Here is a 27,503-nt window from a genome sequence, read left to right on the forward strand (position 1 = left end):
TCAAGTATACTCTGTGCCACAACAAAAAAAAAGTAAAATGTGTTTGACGCCCCTGTTGTATACCTCCAATGATTCTGAGTATGTCATTCAGAACACAACGATCCTGCTGAGGTGGGGACCTGCAGCTGCCGCCGTCCTGCACACCGTCAATGATTCCCTGCTTCAACACACCTGAGATTAATGACCGGCTTGGTATCAGGCTTCCTGCAGAGCTTCACAATGATATAATCATTAGATTCAGGTGTGTTGGAGCAGGACTGCTGCCCTCCAGGATCAGGGGTGCCCCCTACTGGTAGCCTTTATCAAAGCTCTTTCTAAGCATCTGCAACCACAAATAGTTGTTTTTAGAGCGAATAAACGCTGTTTAGTTATTTTCTCGTGTGGTCTCTCTTCTTATGCCGCAATCCCTTCTTTAAAATTTGCATCGAAAACATCATGTTATGGGAAAATCAGTTGATGTGGTTTAAGGAAATGCTGCACATTTGTGAAGAAAAGAGAGACAATTGCTCATAAGACAATTTATCTGCAAAATGTGCATTTAGGTAAAATAAACTTTTTTTGTATTTAAACTTAAAATGTGTTAATTTCAATTGAGAGAATTCTCTCACAACTTATGCAAATTAAATTGATCTTTTGGTATAAGTATCATACTTTCTGAACGGACTTTTGTAACACGGCATATATTTATAAATTAATGTACATTCACATTGAACGTTGCATTATTGTGTATACATATTGGGATTTAATACTTAAATACAAAGTGCAACATATACAGTGGAGACATTAATTCTCATTCATTGACCACGATAGTTTCAAACAGCTAAGCTACAGTTGCAGGTCTGGCGAAGGACAAATAATTAATGGTGCAAACAAATGAATAATAAGATAGATAGATAGATAGATAGATAGATAGATAGATAGATAGATAGATAGATAGATAGATAGATAGATAAAAAATAAATAGTAAAATAAAAAACAAATAAATGTAAATAAATAGATAGATAGATAAATAAATAAATAAATAAATAAACAAACAAATAAATAAATAAATAGAAAAATAAATAAATAAAGTCTACAAGAAATGTAAAACAAAGATAATGCACAACCTTATTAAGACATGCTTTGATATAAACTTATTGTGATTACGATCTTTGACAATACGTGAGCTGTAAACGATCAACAGAAGAACAGACTTGGTTCACTTTCTCTGACGTGATCTGTAAACACAAAACCTGGAATTCTGGAGCGGGACGAACATTCAGTAAAATGACTACACGGTCGTGTCCACGGGACACAGAGGTGATCAGTGCAATCGGAGTACCTGATGTACAGAAAGGTCGCTTCTACTTTCTTCCAGAGCACAAACCCTCCAAGTCAACCATAAGTCAACCTGTAAATACACGTCACCAACAAACGATCCCCGCTCGAGCAGATTCACAATTTCACTGCTTTTTGTTTGAGGGATCGAAGAGCTGAAATGCAATTTTACCACAATAATATTGATTATTGCAATAAAACACAATTTCACGTCACTTTTATACATTTCCTGACTGTCCTAAGCTTTTTCAAAACACTTCCACAAACTCATAAATACATTAAATATCCTGCAAAGCATGATTGTTGAAATGAGTGAACATGTGAACAGACACGCACGCACGCACGCACGCACGCACGCACGCACACACACACACACACACACACACACACACTAAAGAAATACAGCAGTCGCTTCCCTATTGATGACTCTTAATTTTCCTCACAACCTGAGATTGTTCTCTACAATGAGAAATGAGGTAACACTGCAATGAAATGTTTGATTAAATAACAGTACACAGGAATAATGCAAGTTTGGGAGCAAATTTTAAACCTTCGACAACAGAAATTAAAGTCAACTGTAAGAGCACTGATAATGCACTCCTAATGAGGAATGAAAGAAGCATGAATATTCAAATTCAATGCAACTCGGTACTATTTATGGCTGATTCTGCAACAAGTACCTCTGAACATACAATGGCTACAGTACATGATGAACTGCTGCAGTTCATGACTTCCTCTTTGGTGGTTTCTGCAGATCCTGAAATTTGAATTTCAGGGAAATTGTTTCTCTTTTCCCAACTGAAGGCTTACCAACTTAATCTGAAATTATTAATATGGTGAGTATTTCTATTGTCGTCAAAAGTCCGATTTTGAATGCATTGCCTCTTTGCACATCCACCACCACACTGCAGGGAATCCATAAATAAAGTTGATCGCAACTGGAAGACAAACCATGCTTTAGAGAGAGCAGTTCATGTACAGATTTTACAAATAATAAATAGTCAGTAGTACAGTTAAACTTTGTTGGCAGTTCTGTCGACTTGCTGAAAGCCGGTTGCTTGAGAAGAAAGTTCAGTGCCAGTTGGCTTGATACACATGGAGCACATGGAATATTCCAGCATGAAGAGGTTAAAACAGGAGGGTCCGCACTCTGAGAGTAACTCCGTGAAGGGAGTTTAGTAGGTTTCACTCAAAGTATTTCCCTGTGCCCTGGTAGTCGTTGCTGGTGGGAGAAAACGGATGGCAAAAGGCGCTTCTTGTGTTTGTTGTTGCACTTTTCTTCTTTTCTTTTTTAAAACGTCTTCTTCATCCCTCATCAGAGCACCGGATGGGAGGATGGAGATGCAGGCGAAAACATGGAAACGAGGCACCATGAGTTGGATTAACTTCAGCGACCAGGACTTGTGGTGGGGGAATTTAAAAAAAAAAAAAGAAAAAAGAAAGAAAACAACCAGGAAGGGAACACATGTTCATACAATTCATGGGTCAGACATTAAAGTTCCCGATGAGTGAGAGCGACTTCCACCCGAACAGGTGTCCGTCCTACCTTTTCACTGAGACGAACATTCGTGAGAGAAAGTTTTATAATAAATTAAACAATCGGATAAAGGAAAAGCGTTTTGATATGTGTGAGCTTCCACTGGAGCATCACTGATGGTAGGAGTGTGGGCGGGCCGGGGAGCACGGTCCGGAGGGGGGTCGGTGGACGGGGGAGGAGCTCGGGGACATACGGGGACTCAGCTCGCCCGTCTGCAGACGCCACAGCAGTTCCTCGTTGGTGCGGCTCAGGCGCTTCTTCTCGTTGCTCTCCTTCTCCACGTTCACCTGCAGGTTGGCATTTTCTTCAGAAAGTTGCCTGCAAAATGAAAAAAGGAAAACAAAAGCATTTACTCTTGCACACGGGAGATCAGGCGGCGGTGACGTGAGGATCTGAGACCACGAAAACTACAGTTTACGTCTTCGGTCCTACTCGTTCGGTGCCTGACTGACCTGGACACGGCCAGATTCTTATCTATTCGCTCCTTCAGGTCTTCGTTCTGCTGCTGCAACACTTGTAGTTTCTCCTCCAGGTACACATTCTTTTCAGCCTGCTCAAAAACACAGGCGGGGATGTACACAACATTAAATTCTTCAAATAATAGGCGAGAAATATTGATTCTCCTCATGCAGGCAGTGATGCGCTTAAAGACTCTCCCTCTGAGAGACCAACAAAAACAGCCTAAAACAAACAGCACTGGTCCTTTGACGCTGAAATAAGCAGGAACTTGAAGCCTACTATTTTCTCCAGTTCAGTTATCTTCAGCTCCTGCTGATGGATTTGTTGATTTTTCATCTCCAGAACTTCTTTAAGGCTCTTCAGGTCCTCCTCAATGTGTTTATAGGGTGCTAAAGCATCCTGCAAAAAACAAAACAAAACAAAGGCTCTTTTTTTTTTTTACGTGGCTCTTGTAGCCGGAGCTGCCGATACGACGCTGCTGCCTCTTACCACTATCTGTTCGTCCGTGCTCCTGCGAAGAGCTTCCTCGAATCTCTTGGCCCGATCTCTGAGGCTTCGATTCTGAAACGTCATCGTATCCACCTGATCCTGGAGGCCCAAACAGATTTGGAATCCCGTTAGGGATCGTGCGTCAGCGCCACTGATAAAAGAGTGAGGTTTGTTTATCAGGCCAGATGTTAACCTGCAGCGACAGTCTGATCTTTTGGAACTCCTCCTCCAGAGACTTCCTCTGCTGCTCGTGGGCCATCTTTAAATCTGACACGAGAAGTGAATCAACACCATGCGTCTTGACCTGCGGAACAGTAACGTCGGTAAAAGGATGGAGCGGCGTGTTTTCCCATGCTTACTCTTCACAGTCCTGGCGTGTTCCTCCTGCAGAGTGGCCAGCGTGTCGTTGTGAGTCGTCTCCATCTCTATCAGGGACGCCTCATGGTTCTCACTCATCTCCTCCAGCTGCAAGACCGACATGAACGAGCAAAATTCACAAAGCTACCGACTCTTTACCATCACCTGGATTACACACACACACACACACACACAGCCGATGGCCACAACATTAGGAACAGGTTGGTTGCTTGTAGGTGAAGTTTGTGTTTTTAAATCCACTTATGACTCCACCACAGCAGGAATCAAGTCTTATCAAACAGGTGGTGTTGTTCCAATCCACTGTTGTTTAGTTTGACGGACTGTTTCGTGGTCCTAATAGACAAGTCCAATATAATTCAGGTATCAGAATGCTTTCTATGCAGCGACAGATCGTGCACAACATTTGTTGGTCGATGACTTTCTTGTTGTCTCCAACCAACCCAGGCAAGGAATCATCGCTCAGAGAACTGAACAGCTTTGTATGAAAATAACAATAAATCAACATTTTCCAAAATACTTAGATGAGTCTATTTAGCACATCCAAGAATATTTAAACCACACAAATCAAATTTTCACCTAAATCTGATGCTATTATTAAGGCAGGGGTGTCAAACAATGAGACTGAACCAAGCTGACACATTACCAGCAGACTAGCGTTTGTAAAAACATGCATTCAACAGGCTGCAAAACGCAGCATTGGAGGTTGTTTTTTTTGGGGACATTTTTTAACCAGAATATTAAATTAGATTAATTAAAATTGGCCATATGCTGAGATTGTAGTAAGTTTTGGTACTAAATAGTGAAACCTTTCGCCAAAATATAGAGATTTTCATCCACAACAGAGGAAAAACTTTAATGTTTAGGTTTACAAGTTATTATTATGACTATTTCACTGGTTCAGCCCACTCAGGATGAACTTGGGCTTCTTATATGAGTATTATATAATTTCCAAATGGTCCAAGAGCCACAAACTGAAGTAACAGGTTGCTACTGAAACACACACACACACACACACACACACACACACACACACACACACACACACACACACACACACACACACACACACACACACACACACACACACACACACACACACACACACACACACACACACACACACACACACACCTGTTCCTGCTGCCTGAAGCGCAGCTCCTCCAGCTCCGCCCGCTGCTGGGCCTGCAGGCCCTTGGTCTGCTCCACCTGCTGCGCCTTCAGCCGCTCCTCCAGCGCCCCCAGCTCCCGCTGCTGCTGAACCCGCAGCCCCTGCAGCTCAGCCTCAAAGTGCCGCTCCAGTTCCTCCTTCTCCTGCTGCAGTTTCTCCCAGTGTGCGACGCTGGAAGCTGAAGCACAGGTCAAAAAGATTCTCGATGCGTTCGGTTCATCAGATCCATGTCTCTGTTTTGCATAACGTCAGATATTTGTTTTCTTGAATCCATCATAAATGATGAGAAGTGATACCTTCAATCATGAAAAGACTATGTGTGGCTGCAGAGCAGAATCAGACAGTTGTTATTGTGTTATTTAAATTTTTTTTTAAAGGAGAAATATTAACATTTGACCGCTGATAGCAGCCACAGCAACTTTACAAGATCTCATAATAAACCTAATAATCTCTGGTATGACACACCAAGGAACAAGGAGTTATATGACTTTATTGTTGTATTGTTTTGTCCCAAACTCAACATTTATGTGAATATTTTTCAATGTATTTGTTGCCAATTGAAAGGTTAATCCCAAAGTAGAATCTACAGATAAGTCCTGTGTATATGGTCCAGCCTAAAAGTATATCGAGCAGCATGTAGTCCCATGAGTTACGTGTGCCTCCCATTACATGTGGTAGTATGTTACAGTCCATCATAATGTGCCGAGGGTCTCGCTGCTTTTCAGTCCCAGCGGCGCCGTAACTGTCATGGCGTCTGGCACTTACCCACTTCATCCCTGATTCTTGCGAGCTCCAGGGAAAGCTCCCTCTCCTTCACAATGGCGCTCTCGCTCTGAAACACAAGCACACACACACTGGAGTGAGACGACTCTGACCTCAACAGATGGACGTCAGTGACTCGTGTCAGGACAGTAATAAACACTAAAGTACGGTACCCTCATATAACTGTCCTGAGGCAGTACAATGCAGTTTTTCATGTTAATTCAGCTAATTAATTTCTGATTTACTGTTAAAAGACGTTTGTGTGTCTAATCACCTACAGATGGATACGGGATGATTTAACAAACTCAAAGGGACAGATGACTGATGCCAGTCCACAAGCTGTATCAGTGTGTTACAAGATTACTGAACCAATCCCTTCAGAAGCTGCATGAGCCTCCATCATCAAACCACTTTTAGAACTAAAGCACCCCCAAAAGATCTGTCAAAAACGGCCTAAATCCATGTTCTAGTTATGTGCAAATATCAAGAAATGACATAATAAATCAGACAGGAAATCCGCAGCCACAACAATGCAATAGCCAATTTCACATGCTCAGAAAACAACTCCAATAACAACCAAATTAATCACCAAATACCAAAATGTGTCAGATCACCGGCCAACTTGCCACGTTTGGGTCGATCACAGTCCTCGACTTTTTACCATCCACACAAAAAGAAAGCACTCCACAGATTATGAGATAATACATTTATATAATTTCAAATCCAAGCAGAAGGCCGAAAAAAAGCCAGACCTCTGTGAAAGCCAGTTTTCGTCAGACTTCAGAGCAAGCCTCGCCTTACGAATGCTTGTAACTTGACATCAGCCTCATTGCTGGTTGCTGATGTGTCTGATGAGCGGCCCATGTTTTCATGAAACATGAAACAAGATTGCTCGTAACAACAATTTAAAACTATTGTCTTCATTCAGACAAAATCCTATTTATCTCTTATATTCTTATGTTATGAATATAGATCTGTTTAAAAAAAAAAAAAACAGATGTCAAATACTAACATGGAAGCCTCGTGGCAGCCTGTAAAAGTCACAATTCGGAACAACACACGCATGGTGCAGCACTCATCACACCCTCCGATATCATATTCCACAGTGGGACACACACCAGACAGCGAGATGACTATCGATCATCACATCTCTAAACATACAGTGTAACGGCTGCTCACAGGGCCGCTGAGGAGAAACAAAGAAAGCATGAGAGTCAGAGAGCAGCGGGTAAAAAATGTATGAGACACTGCAGAGTAGTTCTCCGTGGTGCTGATGATATCACCCTCTGAGAGGGTTTTACTTGAAATAGACGGTCACCAGAAAGAGGCTGCAGTGGCCTCAGGAGAGAGGAAACGTGCTTAAATATATTTTTATTTTTATTTCTGCAACAACTGCTTCTCTGATTACTTTTATTACTTTTGCAGGTCTTCTATTAATCCATTTGATTCTTATTTACATTAAATAGTGAAGAATGACAAAAAGTAAGCAATCAATAAAAGAAGAAAAAAATCATACCTACAACGACGTTAAACTCAAGGAAAAAAAATACTCAGGAGTTGAAACCATACTAATGTTCATGTTTTTCTTTCAAGTTATAATGTGTAAATTTGGGGATTTAGAAAATCCAAAAATATACAAAATAATCAAATACATTTTGATGAATCAATTGTTCTGGCCACAACAATGACCCAATAACTGTTGTCGGCAGTGCTGAATGGGACATTTACATAACTTGGCAAACAAATTAACCAGTGCAGCCAACAGTCGTAGTCCCAACTGGGACCACAAGGTGGTGCACAGAGGCCAAGTCGACCAAGAGAGGAGGAAGTAGAATATGTTACAAGAGCAAATGTGGTGATGCTTAAAGTACTGGTCCACGATTAAGTGATTAAGAGAGCTCAATACTGCCCCCAATGTACAAACGTGACATTCCTGAAACCCTTCATATTGCTTCTTGAACAGATCTAACAATACTGATGTCCATCTGTGTTTTTGTAAATGATTACAAAGGTCACAATTTATATAATCCAAAAATGTTTTTCAGAAAGGGGCACTTCTTTAAAGATTTGATATTTTTATCTCCATCTATCAGATAAGTCCGGTTTCTTTGGGACCTTAAAAAGCTCCTAATGCACAGCTGTGTTTCTATTTGGAGTTTTAATCCTGAAGATATAAACACTTCAGTGAACACACAGGACGGTGGGACTGAAATGAGAAGCATTAGAAAGGAGGCAGGAACATTTTTTTTTGTCATAGATAAGAATATAAAACATTAGTAAAAGATTGAAACTATGAAAAGGTTTTTCCTAAACAGCTACAGGAATTTAATATTTCCACCATTCGCCAGCAGAGACTCAGTGAAGACACAATGTGCACAGTTAAATATAGTAAAGTTAATTGTATGTACAGACCAGGAAGGATCTCTGCAAACTATAATAGCAAAAAGAAGCCTGCTTTGACTCAGCACAATCATGCAGCTTGACGCTGTGCTCTCACTCCGTCTCTAGGAAACGAGTGGCTATAATGATCCAGGAGGCAGACACACACACACACACACACACACACACACACACACACACACACACACACACACACACACACACACACACACACACACACACACACACACACACACACACACACACACACACACACACACACGCGCGCACAACCACGAAGCATAGAAAAGGCATCCCCGGTGCAGGGAACAGCTCGCCGCCTGCAGAAGGATGCTGCCTTCTTTTTTTTACCGTTTGGTCCCGACAGCATGGAGGGAGGAGATGGAGCCGACAGCAGCAGTGGCCCATACTGGGCTAGCGGGGAGCAGCATCCCTCCGCCGGCTGAGCAGGCAGGAGGATACAGGGAGGAAGAAGAGGAGGAGGAGGGGGAGGAGGAGGAGGAGGAGGAGCGACGGGAAGACCGAAGCCTCACCTCGTTCCCTGGTCTGCGACCGTCATGTCTCCCTGCCGGAACAAAGACTGCCGGCCCCAGCCCGGCTCTGCCTGCCCTCCCCTGAAAGCCCCACCAACACGCCCCGGATCGCGATTGCACGTATGACGGGGAACAACGCAGGTCTTTTCTCATCCTTCAGGAGAGGATGGGGGAGGGGGCTTGATCAATAACTGACCAATTATTTGCTCCGTTACTGAGCTACTTACAGACACCACTGCTGAGATAGTCATTATAGCTTTTGACTACATCGAAACATTAAACTTTCTTCCAAAAAATGAATGGCATGAGAAACATTATACCTTTTGAAGTGTGCGTGCAAAATAAATTATTTGTTCCAAACAATCTGTTCATGCACCCAAAAACACATGTGCAGAAGAAAAAAAAAGTGAATCTTTACAGGCATATCCTGAATGTATCCCGTTGTGCATGTGACCCACAGTCCTCCACTCCTCAGACCTCCGAGGGTATCCTCCTCATGTCAGACAGTCAGCAGCACTAAAAGCCGAGGGCGGTCGGAGCAGGCAGCTCTAATCTCATTAATCATCGCCCACTGTCGAGGAGAAACCGTGGGTGGGGCCCGGGAGAGGGATGAAATGGATGAAAAGCGATCAGACGGCCAGAACAAGGAAAGAACTGAGCAGCGAGTCCAGCTTTGAGAGACGGGATATAATACAACTTTCATGTAACACAACAAAGGCGATAAATCGTCAGCCTCTGTGAAACCAATGTGTTCGAGCCAAACAACCAGCAGCTGCAGGTGGACCCGAGATGAAAATGCCCCGCACCTCTGTCATATGCATGTTTGTGTCCCATCCCATACATGGAAACTTTGTGAATCTTCACTATCTCACAGTAAACTGATGTTATTACCGCCTCAGATTAAATCAACTGCGTGATAAATCCTCAGCATTCCACTTCAAACCGACAAATCCCGCAGCCTCTGAGTCGTTCCGCGCTCAAACAGTCACAACGGCTTGAAAAGACGACGCCTGGATTCGTGAACAAAGTGATGTTGACTACAAAAGTCTGACGCTACAGGTGTGAAGAAACGCTGGAGCCGCTGCTCTCTGAACATCATCAAACAGCAGCAGCAGGTCACAGTAATGCTCCAAGCATTCTTAACGTTTATGAGGTTGCGGTTCACGGTGGGATTTTAACATTTGTAACATGTCTGAGCATCTAAAAAGTCATATACAAGATAAATTATCTGAAAAATACATTTTATATTTGGAAAGCTTCATCATAAAGTGCACTGGCATTCTTTCAATGAGACATGACATATGTTTGAAAGTCTGCTTTGGGCCTTGAGGCCTCCTACCTTGAGACAGAAGTGCTGAGTGGTGATGCTGAAGACATCCAGGCACAGTGAGGCCTTCTTTAACTGGGCCTGGAGGGTCTGCAGCTGCAGGGCCTGCCGCTCGCATCGCTCACGCAGCTGCTGGATGAGAGCCCGGTGCAGCTCCGGAGCTCTGTCCGCCCGGACGCCACCCTGGACGGCTGCCGCACGCCCACGGACTGCACACAGGAGGAAGACTTTCAGTCAGTCCATTTCAGTGAATCAACATACGAGTGTTGTGAAGCTTCAATTTGTAATTTGCCCTCAGAGAGCGACCAACTCATAACTTTCCCCACATCTCACCTATTTAACTGTTAAAAGTGTTCAAAGCAAAAACGTTTAATTCTGCGCTGTTGCTTAAAAATATTCCCATTCTTCAAGGCTTCAGTTATCATCATATCTCTTGAAAAAAAAAGAAATCACCATTTCCAATTATAAATTCCTCTAATAGGTTTCTGCCTCCTTCCAATATTGTATGAACACTATTAAGCACTATTCATATGTAATACAACATGTTTATTAGCATTATTATATGTATTTTTCAAAAGATATTATTACTTAGTAGTTTTCAGTGTACAGTATATATGTTGTTTTTTTCAAAAACAACTGTATTGTAGTATTTTCTTCTCTTTACCGTCATCACCTCAGAGGAAAGCTTAAAAAGATGCACACGTTGCCAAATATGATCACTGAGCAATAGAACATGGAAACCCATTTCTTTACACGTTTCAGTTAAGCAGTTCATCAATAACTTTGACATCAGCACAGAGATAATAATGTGTTTGTGGCGTGTAATAGCTGTGCAACATTGATGACAATAAACACACCTGACAAGGAAGATAACAAAGAAATGTGGTTAGAGATGATGATTCTTGAGCTTTTCCTGCTCTTCTCGGGAGGTGATTATACATCAAACCCCTCTGGCAGCACTTACCGTAGTCATTAATCACCTCGCTATGGTCAAACTCTGTGAGCTTACGAACCAAACCTCGGTGGTTCTTCACCACAAACAATGACAAATGGTCTATAATCTAAACTACTGAGATTATTATTGAAGGGAAGCATCCTAAAGTGGGCTATTTTTATTAACACATGTCAAGCGATGAGAATTTGGAACTGCTGACATCTATGTGAAAAAACAAAGATACACGATGACAATAACGCGTGTACAAACTGTTTAAGTCTGTTTAAGACTATGAAGTGTGAATTATTTACTGGCCGCACTTAAACTGATTTCGATGGAAGCGTATTGAGTTCACGTGAATTTTTTTTTAATTGACTCTGTTTTTCTGAATTAATGACATAATTACCTGATAATTACACACAGAATATTATAACTGCTTACTTGAATCCCAGTGAGAGTAATTTAACATGAAAACACATGTATAAACTTTAAAACATGAAATATTAATATACACATTGTATTATTAACAGCACATAATGTTGTTCAATAAAAATCCTTTTAAAAAGTCTGAGGCAAAAATATTTCTATTCAGACATTGTTTTTAAGTATAAATTGTGAAATACTATGTCATTACGGATGGTGCTTTATCATATGCAAATTAAATTTGATTGTGTTTTCACTTACTTTACAGTTGAAACTAAAAAGAAGTCTGACTGCCCTAAAAGGGATTTTTACTGAACAATGCAGACACATTGGGTGCAGAAGCACTCACACACAAAGAAATCCATTAAAATCAAGATAAAACAGCTCTAACTTGTCATAAAAGGATTTATCTGCGTTTACCAGCAGTCGGTACTAATTTCATTCTCAAAGCCGTTATTAATTCTGACTCAAAGAGTGGAAAAAAAAACAATCATTTGTTGCGTTTATCTCTGTGATGGACTTGTTTTTTCTTGTCGTCGCCTTTGATTGGCTCCAGCTCCCCGAATAAGAAAGATAAAAAAAAAAAAAAGTGTTTGGACTCACCAGGCGACTGAGGCTTGGGTGAAACCATCGTGAATCGTTTCGGGGAAGACTTTGGTGACTGAGCTGCCTCCGTGTCCTTCTGTAACTCTTTTCTTGAGACTGTGTGGAGGAGAGAAAAAAACACTTTTTACAATAAACATATTTATAATACAGCAAATACGTTTTAACTCAGCACTATTCTTTCAACTTGTAAATTCAATCCCTTTTATATCCAGCGTTAGGTAACGGCGTTATTTTTTCATTAACGGGGTCGTCTAACTAATTATTTTTTACGCCGTTACAACGCCGTTAACATTACTGAACTTTAAATGGGGTGCGTTACATTGCATTGACGTCATCCAGGAGCACCCCAGGCTTCATACACGACTGCAGTGACTGTGAGGAGGTGGCTAAAAAACGAGGTCAGTGATTGGCTCAGGCAGAGTCATCTTTCATGGGAGCCAATCAGAGCCCGTATTTTTTTACATACGCGTCAGCTGAGCACACACGCACACATACACACAAACACGAGAGCAGCGTGAAGCAGTCCGATGAAAACTTTTTTTTCTCCATTTTTAATTTTCAAGGTGATACAAGCACTACTTTAAACTCATTGTGGTCAAAGGCAAGAACGTGCATGTGAAGTGTACATTATGTCCCGGAGCAAAGACTTTGTCGACATCTGTGGTGAGCAACTCAAATTTGATGAAGCGTCTAACAACGACACACGCGTCTACAAAGCTTGTCGCCAAAAACACCGATGCCTCAACCACAGATGAGCAAAGAAGGACACGGAGCAAAGTCGCCCAAGCAGCAAAAGCTAGCTCTTTCTCCCTCACCTTTTTTTTTGTTGTTTAAACATTTACTTTTGTTGTGAACAAAATACTTGGAAGTACACGTTGTGTTACTTGACCTGTTGTCTCAGGTTGTGAACATTTGATTTAATTTGATATAGAGTAAAACACACTCTTTACTTTTCACGATAATACTTGAAGTGCAGGCTAGACCTCTGTTGATGTGCAATAAATATAGTTATGTACAACAACAAGCACCTGTCTGTTCTACTCATTTCTATTGACCTGTGAAACCTGCAAAAAATAAATCTTAATTTTTTGACATATAGCAACTTTTTAACAGTAGCGGAAATAGTTACTTTCCTTGGTAGTCAGTTACTTTTATTAGAGAGTAATTCAATTACTAACTCAGTTACATTTTGGAACTAGTAGTGAGTAACTATAACTAATTACTTTTTTAAAGTAACGTTCCCAACACTGTTTATATCCCATCATTTCTCAACTGACAAGATTTTTTTTTTTAAAGAAAATAATTTAAATAATAGGAATAAAATGCTAGTCATTATAATAGTTCCCAGGAGGTCTGCATCCAATCAGACACATTTCTAACAGTAAAAACTCACATCAAGTTATCTCTTTTATCTTTTGTGCCACAGTCAGTGTAAATTTAAAGGCTTAGTTTATGAAATAAGTTGGTGAATATCACTAGGAAATATAGGAGACAGGATAGCTTGGAAGTTGATCATCTGAAGATGAATTTCTTTATGTTGAATTAGAGGGTGGTTATTTTGGTGCAGTGGCCACTAGCTGGAGCTGTGGCACCTCTTGCTCATTCAATTTCCGCAGCAGGAAGCTGCAGCTCCACTAGTGTCCACTTGGTGGAAGTAAAAACCACACATTCAGACTCCAAACATGGGGAAACGGCAAACAGTGTCAGGCCTGCCTTTAAAAACACAGAGGGAATAAACTCTCAGGCTCTGCATCACTTTATTATGATGCAATAACAAGCAACCGTTGAGATGCGTTGGTGAAATACCCAATAATAACTTGTGTATTTTAGTTAATAATCTTTCTCTGCATTATTATTCGTTTTGCTTTTTCTATATAAAGTGTGTCATGAGCAGAATAATCAAAAATCTCAATCACTTTCAGGCATCACATGGATATTTTTCATTTTAGCAACCCATGCACATGTACTAAAATCAATATTTTAGACTTGCTTTGACTAAAAATATCTAATTTCACACATGATTCCGACTTTGTTGGTCAAATTACCCGCCTTGCAGGTACACACGGATTGATTTGTGATGTCATTCATTCATTTCCTTAAACCCAAAATCTAAACCTGAAGAGTTTTCCAGATATCACCAGATCCTTCATCTGCTTTAATAATAGGAGTTTTACTTTAAACATATTTGAGTTCAAAATAAATTTGTTGTGACTGTGAGCCAAATGTGCGCATTTTCCTTTAAGAATCAAACATTAGTCGGTTAAGATGTCCTCTGGCAGATATTTTCTACACCAATTCACCAAGAGTAGTAAAAAGCAGCAAGTCGTAAACATCGTAATTATTCATAACAGCTGTTAAAAATGCCTCCAGCATTCATGGATATAAAATACTTTTGATTCACACACACTGATGAAGGCTGTTGCAGAAAAACACTCCAGCAAAACATTTTTTATTTTCCTTTAGCCAACAACAGTAAAAAAAAACACAAATAAATCCACTACTATGTCCACACATCAGCCTTTTGTTTTACTTTATCTGTGTAGGTGAGATTAAAAAAAAAACCCTGACAGCTCGAATTACTTATCAAATATTCAGCTCCTCAATCAATGGTGGTGCTGACACATGCTGCATGTAAATGTAACACAACACCAACACAAACAGAAAAAAATAAAACCTCGACAGGTTTGTGACCTTGAATGAAACCCCCCAGCACTCCTATCAAAGAATGTCAGATGAGGCTGAAATCATTGATAAAACCACGAGCTGTTGGACGACGGCGTCACATTTCGCTGCCACTTGAGCCAGAATTAGAAAGCGGAACAAATTCAAAAAAACATTAATTCACTTTTGATGTCAAAAAGCCCCGAGGCCAGTGTGAAGCCTCCGCTGGGATTAGTGTCTCTTCTCATTGCCGCAGAGTCTGAATCCACCTGGGACAGTCAGCAGGTTCTGTTTTTTTATTCTTGCCGAAGAAGAGGCGGAGCCAGAGAGGAGGAGATTGGCCGAAGCACTTGGCTGGAGGCTGACTCACGCTGCGAAACGCCCATTTCGTTGCATGAACGTACTGCACGAATCCACCGCCTGCTGGAAGCTCTGCGACCTGCGTGGCGTTAAAGTATTAGGGTGATATGCCGCAGGAATAACTGCTGCGATTAGTCATTTCTTTGTTGGCTCAAGTTCACAGAGTTAGATACTATTGTACAGTAAGAAGTGAGATCAAATGATGCTTTTCTACAATTCGTTAAGCAGACGCTTAGCATAAAGTAGTCTGACAGGATGTAAGCTTTGAACTGCTTGTATAAAGCTATTTTACTCTATGAATCAGTCTTGCCTTCTCCATATGCATATGTCAAAATGTCCTTGAGCAAGATACTGAACCACAAATTGTTCCCAATGGAAATAAAGCATCTTAGCAGTCACCATTAGTGTGTGTGTGTGTGTGTGTGTGTGTGTGTGTGTGTGTGTGTGTGTGTGTGTGTGTGTGTGTGTGTGTGTGTGTGTGTGTGTGTGTGTGTGTGTGTGTGTGAGAGAGAGAGAGAGAGAGAGAGAATGACAATCTAAAGCTCCAATTAGGTGAAATCCATTCATCATTTGTACCATATATTTTTTGACTTTTTTGATCAAATTCTAAATAAGATTAAAATGGTGTATTGCAGGAGTTAACATTCAGAGTTCTCTGCTCTTCACAAGCCTTTGAGCTAAAACACATTTCAGCAGCTCGTGCGTCTCGACATGTTTGCTGAGAGGCTCCTCCTGCACTGACGGGAAAGATAAATCTGATGCCTCTCCGGTTGTCTGACGTTGATTGTGGACTCCCCGCTCACTACCAGTCAAAACATTTCCCTGGAATGCCTCCCCAGTGAGCGTGGCTGCATTTGAGGCATATGGCAGCAGCCGGTGGAGCGTCCAGCCTGAAGGGGAAACATTCCCTCCCACGCTGCCAGTCACGGATATGCTGTCGGAGCGACTGGTGATCTGGGAGACGCTCATCTCGTCACCGCAGGACAATTAGGCTTCGGAAACACGACGAGAGCACGTCCAGGTGACGGTATCGATGTAGGAACTTGATGCAGATCCATTAGTATCTGTGCTGATACAGTGAAAAATACCTCGGCAAGTTCGCATATCACACGACGCAGCCGTTCAGCAGCACAGTTTTAGGTTAAAAATAAGCTCGAATAGACTGAAGCAGTTCAATCTGCAGTTTTTTTGTTGTTTTTTTCCCCCCCTTCATGGTAGGAAATCCCTGCTTGGAAAAGCAGCTTGATGGAGGGTTTGAGTGACCAAGACAGAGCGAGTCAGGGGTCAACCTACCAACATAGGAATTGACCACCTCCACCAATCGAATCACAGCGGCGTATTGTTGGAGTCTGGATTAAATCTGTCCATTCGTTCAGATCTTCCTTGCCTGGCTGTGGCTCTACCTTCAGGTTATAACAGCACCTTCATGCTTTGTTTGAATCAACACAATGAAACTGCACAAATAAAATTTGCACATGTAACCCAGAAATCATGGTGAAATCATGTAGTTTTCTCGGCAAAAAAGCGAAAATACTTTGATTATATTTCTGTCGCAGACAAGATAATGATCTTGTCTGTACTCTCCTGGCCTGGATTAATGTAATGAGGACTGCAGTAAGAGTTGGACTGAGCTGTGGGACCTAATAGAAATGAAATGCTCCTGTGTGCAGGCGGAGAAGAAGCGGCAGAGAGGAGCAGAGCAATTTCTTTTTCCCCATCAGAAGCTCTGTGGTACAGCAGCCTTGAGACGAATGAAAGAGAACTAAAAGGCCAGGCAGGGACTGTTGTGTTCTCGTAACCTTGGAGTGTGGAATAACTGCATGAACGGCATACAAGAAAATAGGAGGGACTCACGCTGAGAGGGTCCGCTGTCGTTCGACTGGTTGCTGGACACAGACGAGCCGCTGGAGGTTCGGACGAAGCCGAAAGCAGCCAGGCGCGTCGCTGGAAGGGTGGAGAAGCCTGGAGGACGGAGGCCCGACTGGCCTGATTTGAGCAGGAGGCTCTTGGGGGTAGTTTCAGGACCTGACCTCCTTTGCTCTCCTGGAGTTAAACAACACGCAGCACAATATCAGCAGTGAATCTCCACCTTATATACACAAAGAACGAGGAGCTTAGAAGGGAAGGAGCCCAATCTTTCCCTTTTTAATTTTTTGGGGGGGATTACGGTTAACTGTCATAGTTGCAGAGTGAGTGACAGAGATGAATTCAATTTTCTCTAGAAATAAGAGAAAGAAAAATAAATCAGTCACCGAGGACAAGATGTTGTCATTTACACCATCAATGAACCACTGGCAGCCATCCTAATGAATCAAAAGAGACTTCAGATCTCACTTTCATTCACTGTGCAGCTGTAAAAATGAGTGAGAAAAAAACAACCTCCGCTCAGTGATGACATTGCGCATAAATAAGTGAACAGCATATGTGGATGCTGACTATATTACATTTTATCATGTGAAACCGTGCAGCGGTGGAAAAACTGTGCAAGATACTCTGCTATGAAATACTTTGCACTTCAAACAAGTTTAGGTGGCAGAAGTCGCGTCTCAGCACGACGGGAAAAATGTAAATCATTCAGCAACCCGAAGAAGCTTACTGAATAAACAACCTCTCTGCAGCTCCACCGGATTAAATGTGCACAGAATAGCAGGGTTGGATAATAACGGACTACATGTAACGGTGTTGCGTAATTAGGATACTAAAACCTTTTTAACTGTAATCCATTACAGTTCATTAAAAAAAATGTGTAATCTCGTAACAGGTATATTTGATAAAAACTGGGATTACTGAGCAGGATTACAATAGAAAATCAGATGGAATGAAGTAGAAATGCAGCTGTCACATGTGCCGTCCGCTGGCATTGCGACACTTCCCAACGCTATGGCCGGCGCTGACGCGCCGCCATGGATCCTGCAGCCAGCTGCTGTCGTCACGGCTGCTCCCGTGGAAAGAAACGCATTTTCTGGCTGGAAACCGACATCATTTTGTTTTGAAGTCGGAGAAGGCGCTTAACCTCTGTACAATGCAAATGATGCCTCCAAGCAGTGAAAGTGCTGTCAATATCCAGGGACTCGACGTCTCACCTGCAGAAACATCTATGTAGGATAAAACCCGCTCACTTTCACTGAAACACACCTGGACTCTGTCAACTAGTTTTTTTTAGCTCATAACCTGCCAATACCAGTACTTGTGCTGATGGTAGGAAGCCATTCTCAATACGTTTAGAGGATCTCATGTTTTCGAGATTAATTGGGGTGACACACGCCATAACTTTTTTTTTTTTTTTTTTTTAATATGTTCATTGACTCAGTAGCGGGTCCAGCAGGTTGTTCAGTTATTATCAATCAGTGATTTATGCTGCCAGATACAGCCTCTCATCAAACATTCATATTTAGTCTGGAAAAAAAACAACAACATTAAATCCAACGAGGAAATGGGACGAGAGAGAGAGAGTGAGTTTTGAAAGTGTTTTGAAAAAGATGAGCACATTTTCTTGAATAGAAATTGTTTTGAGCACTAACACTTGAATAATTGAAAGCTATATTTGTATTGTGGTTTTGATTCTTTAAAAAAAACAAAAACAATGTTTGACATCTGAAGTTTTGATGGTTCAAAATTTGTTCTGTTAAATGCAATTTTTGTATGCTGCGTGTAAGATTTGTCAATACACTGAGCACATGACACATTCTATTCTTTCTTGGCTTTATTTTTTTTTAATGTTTGCTGGTGAAGTAATCAAAAAGCAACTAAAAGTACTCTGGAATGTTACTTTTTTATTTTAGTATTTAAAGTTACTGATTTCATTTTTTTGACAGGTAACTTGTAATTGTAACAGATTACATTTTTCAAGTAACCTTCCCAACCCTGCAGAATAGTAAAGATGGAGGGATTTAAAAGATTGCCCCTAAAATTATCTTTAAAATGTGTTGAGCTCACTCTGAACCGAAGGAAACCTCACCTGCCGGGTCCTGGTGGCCTGGAGCGGAGCCTCTGCCGGCCTGAGCTGTCTGGCTCGGCCCTGACCTTTGACCTGTCTGCTGAACTCGAGGTTTGGCCGCAGGCTGCCTGGTGACCGCCCCCAAACCCAGCTGAGGTCTCAGGGTTCTGGGTGAGCGGTACACACTTCCTCCCTCCTGGGAAACATGCTGGAGAGGCACATGTGTAATATGACGACATATTAGGAGAGGACCGGGGGCAGGCCCAGGCTAACTTAGGATGTGTACATTTACACAATATTGCTCACCTCTTGGAGATATTTCTCAGGCACGTCTTCGTGGAAGCTGTCCGACTTCCCCCCGAGCCTTGGGATGGTGCTGCTCAGAGGTTTCATCCCCGTCCCAGCAACACCCGCAGGACAGTACCCGGCCTTCTGCATCTCCTGCCGATACTTATCAAAGAGCAGGTTGGAGGAACACAGCACTGGCATGGATGTCTGATGAGTCGCTGCCTTTGGGTCTTTGTGAGCAGGTGGGCTGGTGAACTGGGACAATCTGGTTTCGTGTGGAGCGTCAGGGCCTGGAGGTTTGGCTTGGGGATTCTTACGAACGTATGTGATTATTTTAGGCCTGACGTTCTTAGGCTTCTGAGGGGGAGAGGATCGTCTGGGCTCGGACTCTTTCTGTTGAGGCATGACAGGTTTGGGGATGCCACTGCCGAGGTTGGTCTTCCCAGGCGGTTTCACCGGCTGGCTCAGACCTCGATAAGGGGAGTCGCAGCGCTCCAGACTCAGAGCCCTGGAGCCCTGGACATTGGCAGGAGAACCAGGAGGTCGTCTCTTGGGCGAACAAGAGGTAGTCTTTGGGGTTGCAGGAGATACCGATCGACTTGGGCTTCCCCATGGCTTCCTCCTCTCTAGACTTGAAGAGCTGGGACCCACCGTGTGCTCCACATAGCCCGGCTTTTTTAAGGAGTTATCAAAAGAGAGCTGCTTCTTTAAAGAATACTCAAACGAGGGCTGCTTCTTGAAGCTCCTGTCAAAAGAGTTTTGTTTTCTCAGGGTGTTATCGAATGATCCTTGCTTCTTCACAGCTTTCGGATCAATCGACTGAGTCCACCTTGTACCTGTTTTAAGTGGGCTTTCATCAGCTTGTGTGCTTTTATCCATTTTAGTGTTGCTTTCTTCAAGCACTTTGGGTAAAGACTTGTGCTCGGTGCTTCTTTCTCGATCACAGGCTCCGCCTAAAGCAGTGTTTCCTGCTTGTTTTTCCAGGTTGTTGTTCTTCCTGTGCTCATCACTGACATCCTTGCATAAAGCGGCATTACTCACATGCGCGTGTGTTCCAAGGTCCTCCGAATGAACTGTCGAATTCAGATTCACGTCCACGTCTTTGTGTTGTATTGTGCTTTTAGTCGCCGGTAGGGAAGGTTGATCCGCCTTGCCTCTCTCTGAGACGATCTGAGAAGCCAGCGTCAGATCTTCTGAGATGGTTGATTGAGGCCCGGAGGCGAACTGCCAGGATTCTGTAACCTGAGTCCTGCCGACAATGTCCGCGGCAGTCACCAGGCTGGAAACGGTGGACAAACAAGTCACGAATACGTCCGTTTCAGAGCTCAGCTCGTTCTGTCTGCTCTCAGACGCTTGAGAGGCAGAGGACTCCTGCTCGCTGACGTCGCACACAATAGGCTTCCTCTCTTCCCGGCTGCTATTATCTGATTCCTGCTCGAGCGTGGCTGCGCTGCATGATGAGCGATGCTCCGGAAGCTGCTTTCGCTCTGCGAGCCCGACAAAGTCTTCCCCGTCCTCGACCAGAAAAGCCTCCAGCTCCTGACACTCCAGCATTTCAAACTCGGCCAGATCAGGGTCGTCGCACTGCGAATCCGTGCCCCAGATGATGACTTTGTCCTGCTCCGTCGTTTTGCCCGACGGGCCCAGCAGGGAGCCGGTATCCCCGGTCGTAACACCACCTTCCACCCGGATGTCATTGGCGTTGGCGTCGCCGTCAGCCGGCACGCCACCCTGCTGGTTATTATTCCTTAACTCCCCCTCATTGAGGGGCTCCTCTCGCTCGCACATTGCAGAAACCGCTCTGAGTTTACGGCACCCTCCAGAGCACTTCAAAAATCACTCATCCATGACTTCCCCTACGAGAAATACTGTGTCGCCATCAAAGTGTCTTAGAGGCACAGCAGGGGCCTGTTTTCACACGTCTTCCCAGTTTTCCAGACAACAAAACGTTGAATATCATGTTTAATTTGAAAGATTGGCCTGGATGACATCAGGGGTCCTTCTCCTGTCTGAAAAGAACAGAAAATGCAAGATCAAGATCAAGATCAGTATTTCAGTAAACTCAGGGATATTTCTCCACTTTTTCTACTGTTAATTCTGTTTTGACTGAACTACAATGAGAAAGTCCAACGTATTATATATTCTGACTGCAATGCAATTTCATGGGAAAGTCATGATAATTAGATTTAATGTTTTTTGTGCATTCATATAGACTCTATTTAACCAGGTACGTCAAACTCCCTATTCATAATGTCCTTTTGAGAAAAGATGAGAAGAGGAATGAAAAATTATATAAAGTTAAGATTATGAACAGATTATGTTAGTTCAGTTATAGATTGTTATATTGGTGTTTTAAATGTTGTTAGAGGTTGGTTAATATCTAGCCATCCATCTTTTGTGATGGTTTATGTGATTAAGTTAGAGCAAAATTTAGGAAAAAAACAAACATTCCTAGGAACTATATGCACGGACTGACATAATGAGCGGAGCTGAGTCAAAATGTCATCCACTTTTCCAAAGCCAGCCACAAAACTGCAAACAAAAGCTAAATCTAGGGCAAACCTCACTAGTGGACAGTCATTTTTCCTAAATCCATTTCCCCCTGTCTGAAAAAAAGAGCCATTACAAAAACAGAATAGAATAAAGACACGCTTTTCAAAGGACATAATTCAACCAGAGAACCGGAGAGGAGCAACAAGAGAGCATCGACCTTTGAGACTGAGAATAAAATTCCACCGACTCTGACATTTACATTTGAACTGCTGCACTGATTTCAAGTGAAGGTTAGTGAGTTCAACACAAACACTGGAATCACCCAGTTCTTTGGAAAACAGTGCACCAAACTGGGAAAAAAAAGAAAAGAAAATACATTCGTAAGTGTCTAAGAAGTTTTTATATTTGGGGAAAATTCACAATAGCGTCACTCAAAATGTGAATATTGTGGCTGTGAATGTGACGAGAAACAGATTAAATGCTCCCTCCTGCCTCTCAAGAGAAAAACTATTCAGTCAAATGTGACATTTTGTGGAAACATCAACTTTTCCGTCAGTGGGAGCGCCGGATGGGAATAATCTCACGACTTAATGAACCTTTACAGAAAACAATTAATCCACAGATGGCCATTACAATAGAGACACATCGATTTAACATGATTAATAATGTAACACTGCGGGCTGTGTAATAACTTTACTAACCCAGGATAATATGAAACATGCACCACACACAAATATAGCGTATATAATTGAATAATAAATAAAACTTGTCTATGTGTTCCTGTTGTGCATGTTTTTCTGTCTCATCTGTTCTTTTTGTTTTTTCCCAAACTCGTCTGTGTGTAATGGAACTGGATGTCCATCATGAGAACCTGCATCACTTGTACTTTTTAAACATTTTCAACTCCAAATTTTGTCACGTTCAGTTTAGAGACACTGCTGGAAATACATCAGATATTACAGCTTCTTCACGGTTTGGTTTCTCCTCTAATTGGCTGTGAGTACATTCTTTCTTTTTTTGACATGTACTTTCTATATTCGTCAAATGCCACCCTGGTGCACCTTTATATCCCCAAGTCAAGCACTGTTTGTATTAAAATAATAGTCATAAAGTCGTGCAAATGTACCACTGAGGGATGAAAAGTTATGAAGGTTCACTGAGCTGGAAAATGAATTTCAGGCGTAGTGCACGTCTTCACATCAAAGGAGCTTAAATGCTTAAATGACCCTGCACTTATCATCAGCCACCATGTGCCAGAATTGTTTTGATATTTAACACGAAGCTGCTTTAATAATCCAACACAAGAAATTAGCAGTTCTCCTAATCTTTCATTTTCTCTCTTCAGCTTAAAGCGCGAGGACGGCCACTGTGCGGTTTCATACCGGCGACAGTCTAAAGGCATGTCAAGCTTTTACTACAGAGTCTTTACTACCAGGAGGAATTATAGTGAGATAAAATTAGAAGTATATAAAGAGAGACTTTTGAAAATCTCTGGTCGGACAGTCCAGAGGGAACGTGAGAAGAGATGAAGTCCAGGAGGGAGGGAGGACGACACTGAAGGGACTGGAAAACTGCAGCAACGCCTTAATGTTGTGCTGCCGAGATGGAAGCCATTAACACAGAGCTCACTAGTTCCAGCACATCCTGATTCATGTTCACGAACCGAAGAGTTCTCGCACAGCGCGGTGAAGCAGTGCCTGTTTTGGAGATAACAGTAGTGACCCCCAGAAGCCTTCATTATCTCAACTGTTTGGAATTGGGAAAGAGAGAAAAAGCATCTCTCCGAGTTTATGTGCTTGTTTCATCTTAATAAAAGCAACACAAAAAAAAAAAGTCCTTTGAAACTATCTGCTGTCCTTCTGCACATTATATCATCATTTTCTCTTGTCCTGAAAGCTTGATAGGAGTCAGGTGAAGTGTTTTCATCCCAGGATGCAATTGCAGCCTCAAGGTATTTAGAGGTATGCAGAGGTTCTTTAAACAACACTTGGATCATTAAGACTCAATGTAAAAAATGGGATGAACCCCCCCCCCCAAAGCAAAGCTAAACTAATGAACCTCTCGTCACCTCATCAGCCGATTAGCACGTAAACTGACTTACAGCTTCCCATTATGCATTTGATCTTAATTTGTGTCCTAATAAATTAACTTACGCAGCAGGAAGCAGCATCTAATTTCCCTTCTCGCTGCAGGGAGAGTACAGATTTTGTGTGTGTGCCTGAAAGGAAACTATCGGATACAAACAGGTACCATTGTTTTCTCAGAATAAAGGTCCAAACACACAGAGGAGTGTCATTGCAGTAACCCAGCCTGCACTAAACGCTGCATCAGCATGGCTCTGCAGAGGAGAACCAGTGTATCGGGTGGTTTTGCACGTGCTTCCTCGAGGCATCATGTCCCCGCATGTTCAAGGTTCAGTCACAAACTCTCAGAGAGCGACTGTTTGACCAGGGATCACCACCCCGAAGAAAAAGAAAATCCGTCCAAAAGTAAGAATCAGAGATGATCTTCAGGACAAAAGCTGCAACCTGCTCGTCTGGTTGTTTCTGCTGCAGCCATAATTGTTTTGTTTTTTTTCCCCCTGCTTTGAATCGATTTTCTCCTCCACATCACCGATGCACAGACGCCACAGCAGTGACGTGATGGAGGCATTTCACTTCTTTAGAAGTTTTATTAACTTAAATAAAAGACCAATGGCTAGTGTTACAACTTTTATATCGCATGATTTATTCAGAATTTTATAAAGTAATTAATGCAATGGTGTCAAAAACAAATTGCGATATCATTAGAAATTACAAAGTTTATATTGTTTTGGCTCTGAACGCCACCTCAGTGGAAATAATACAAACGAGATGTATTATTTATTTATAAGGGAAGTTAGATCCAGATCAGCCGAAAGGTGGAGGAAATAATACAACACCCTTGATATATGTTCTCCAAATGTTTCACATCTTCATTTGAACACAGCTCTTTAAGATAAGGACATGTTATTCAATTATTATGTCATAACAAGGAGCAGATAAACGTCTGGCTCTCATCGATTTTGGAACCTGGTCTCAATATAAAGTCCAAATATCAGTGAGGAAGACTACCAACTGCTAAAAAAACAAAACAAAAACATTAGCTATGTGTCAATATCAATATCCTAAAAAGAAATAAAGTATTGATGAACTCAACTAGAAACAAGAACACAAAGCACAAGTAAATGCTATACAGTGTTTTCTTTAAATAAAAAAAACACTGTATCTGATCTTTGTAGGTCACAGATGTCTGATTTTAGGGTTTCAGTTTCCCCCAAGACATAAACAAATAAAGACGAGAGTGGAGACATGAAGGTTCTAAAACCAGAGTGATGGATTAAGCTGGAGTGATGGATTATAAATTCTGTTCCAAGTTGATCCAGTTGCACACAGGTTGGACAAATCAACCCGATTTCATTTTAATCTGATTGCAGAATTCCTCATTTACCCTTCACCCTGTTTTATGGGTTCGAAGAGCCAAAGTCTGTGCTTGAGATTTCAGCAGAAAAAGACTCTGCTACTTGACGTTACTGACTGAAGCGATTATTTCTCACGTCTTTCACCACCCCATCCTCCATCACACGCCACACACACACACACACACACACACACACACACACACACACACACACACACACACACACACACACACACACACACACACACACACACACACACACACACACACACACACACACACACAGCAGTGTTGAACATTTGTCCTGCCATCAGTCACTGAACTCTGTTGGGTTCTTCTTCACCTCCATTACACCTCCTGCTTGCACTGCTGCTCATGTTCCTGCGGTGACACCATAATGTTGCTCCCCACCCCACCCCCATATCGAGGAGCAGCTCGCTCTGCCACCTGCCTCCTGATATGGAAGCAAGACCTCCACCGAGGCCCTCGGATGGAGGAGGTATCCCCCCCTCCCGTTTGAACCACAGTCTGAACGTAGCAGAGCACAGGATGGATCCTTCATCTCCCCACCAGGCTTCAGCTCATCTGGATCCCCTCATCAAATATTGAAGGATGAAAATGGAGGCACCAGCCAACCTCCCATTTTAATGCTTCACTGACTTCTTTGTGTCGCCAAATAAGGGCTAAATAAGGTCATACAGTGCTGGAATAGCAAAGCTGAGTTCTGCACTCTGGATGCACACAAACATGCAAGGACAATGGAGAGTGTGAATTAAAAGAAAAACACACACAAAAACCAAGAAAGAAATCTGTTGACTTCAAGCCTCCACTGGAGAGGATAATTGAGATCCTCTTTGGTCCTCCGTAGTTCCCTGTGCACATCTTACATAATGTACGTTAATGTAAGAAAACTGGGGCCTTAAGGATGAGTGTGGACACCCCAGCAGATCTGATAGGAATCACATCACTGGTGCGTCCATTCAGATCTCCAGGTTTTTAAATGCACCACCAAGTGTGAGAGAACGCGCGCGCACACGCACACGCACACACACACACACACACACACACACACACACACACACACACACACACACACACACACACACACACACACAGATCAAAATCCACCTGCAGCTGGAAATCATCATCATTATAGAATATAGAGAATAAAAATGCGGAGTTGTTGCACATCCTCACACACAACAGGCGCATCCGCAGTCCCTCACGCAGATGCAGCAGCCGTGTCAACACATGTAACTCCCCCTGCCTCCGATATGAGCCTGAAGGAAGGGGGGTAAAAACAGATAACTGCCCCCCCCGCCAAACCCAATCACGTGAAGGGACAAAGCTTTACCTGTGTGGTTCAGGTGATCCGCTGCAGAAGAGGACCTGGTCCAGATTGAGCCGCGACGAGGAGGACACAGTCTGCAGCATCGCTGGAAAAATCTGGGAGGAGAGGAGAGAAGGGGAGAGGAGAGGCTCCGGGACTGAGCTCATGGCGCCCCCTGCAGCTCACAACCAACAACTGCAACACTGAGAGCAGCAGGCATAAATGACAAATCTCTTAATTTCAGGATTTCATTCTCAAATAAACCAGTCTTTATCCATTGGAAATGTTGTAATTACATGCGCGAATTCATATCCTAATCTTGTTTGTGGTTTCGTATTATCGCCTAAAACAAATATTACGGTTTTCCCTACTCACCACTCATGATACAATATCAGTGAGACCACTGCCATCTAGTGGCTGACATGAGGAACAACATAAATATATCTGTCCAATATGCACGTTTTATTGCTCTGTTCCTCAAAAAGAAAAAATATATGTGCTGCATTTCAACATCACTGTCACATTTGTTCATGCATATTTCAATTTATTAATTAGAAAAACAGACCTATATGAGTGTTTAGTGCACTTACTAAATTATATTTTATATGGACGCTCTAAAAAACAAAGAAAAAAAAGAGATATTAAGAAGTGATGGAGGGGAAA

At 42.3% G+C, this 27,503-nt stretch overlaps 1 protein-coding gene across 1 annotated transcript; it reads right to left on the reverse strand.

Moving 5' to 3' along the window:
* Positions 1-2,748: 2,748 nt before the first annotated feature.
* mtus2b (microtubule associated tumor suppressor candidate 2b) lies at positions 2,749-21,367 on the reverse strand (the record flags this gene model as incomplete). The annotated part of the gene is made up of 13 exons (XM_080510766.1): positions 2,749-3,172; positions 3,307-3,404; positions 3,593-3,712; positions 3,803-3,901; positions 3,996-4,069; positions 4,162-4,267; positions 5,312-5,526; positions 6,114-6,180; positions 10,383-10,579; positions 12,331-12,429; positions 17,209-17,397; positions 19,313-19,499; positions 19,598-21,367. The coding sequence occupies 13 exons, from the start codon at positions 21,365-21,367 to the stop codon at positions 2,965-2,967; spliced, it is 3,429 nt and encodes a 1,142-aa protein (XP_080366892.1). The 3' UTR covers positions 2,749-2,964.
* Positions 21,368-27,503: the final 6,136 nt, after the last annotated feature.

Source organism: Blennius ocellaris (genome assembly GCF_963422515.1).
Source record: "Blennius ocellaris genome assembly, chromosome: 2".
Lineage (NCBI taxonomy): Eukaryota > Metazoa > Chordata > Actinopteri > Blenniiformes > Blenniidae > Blennius > Blennius ocellaris.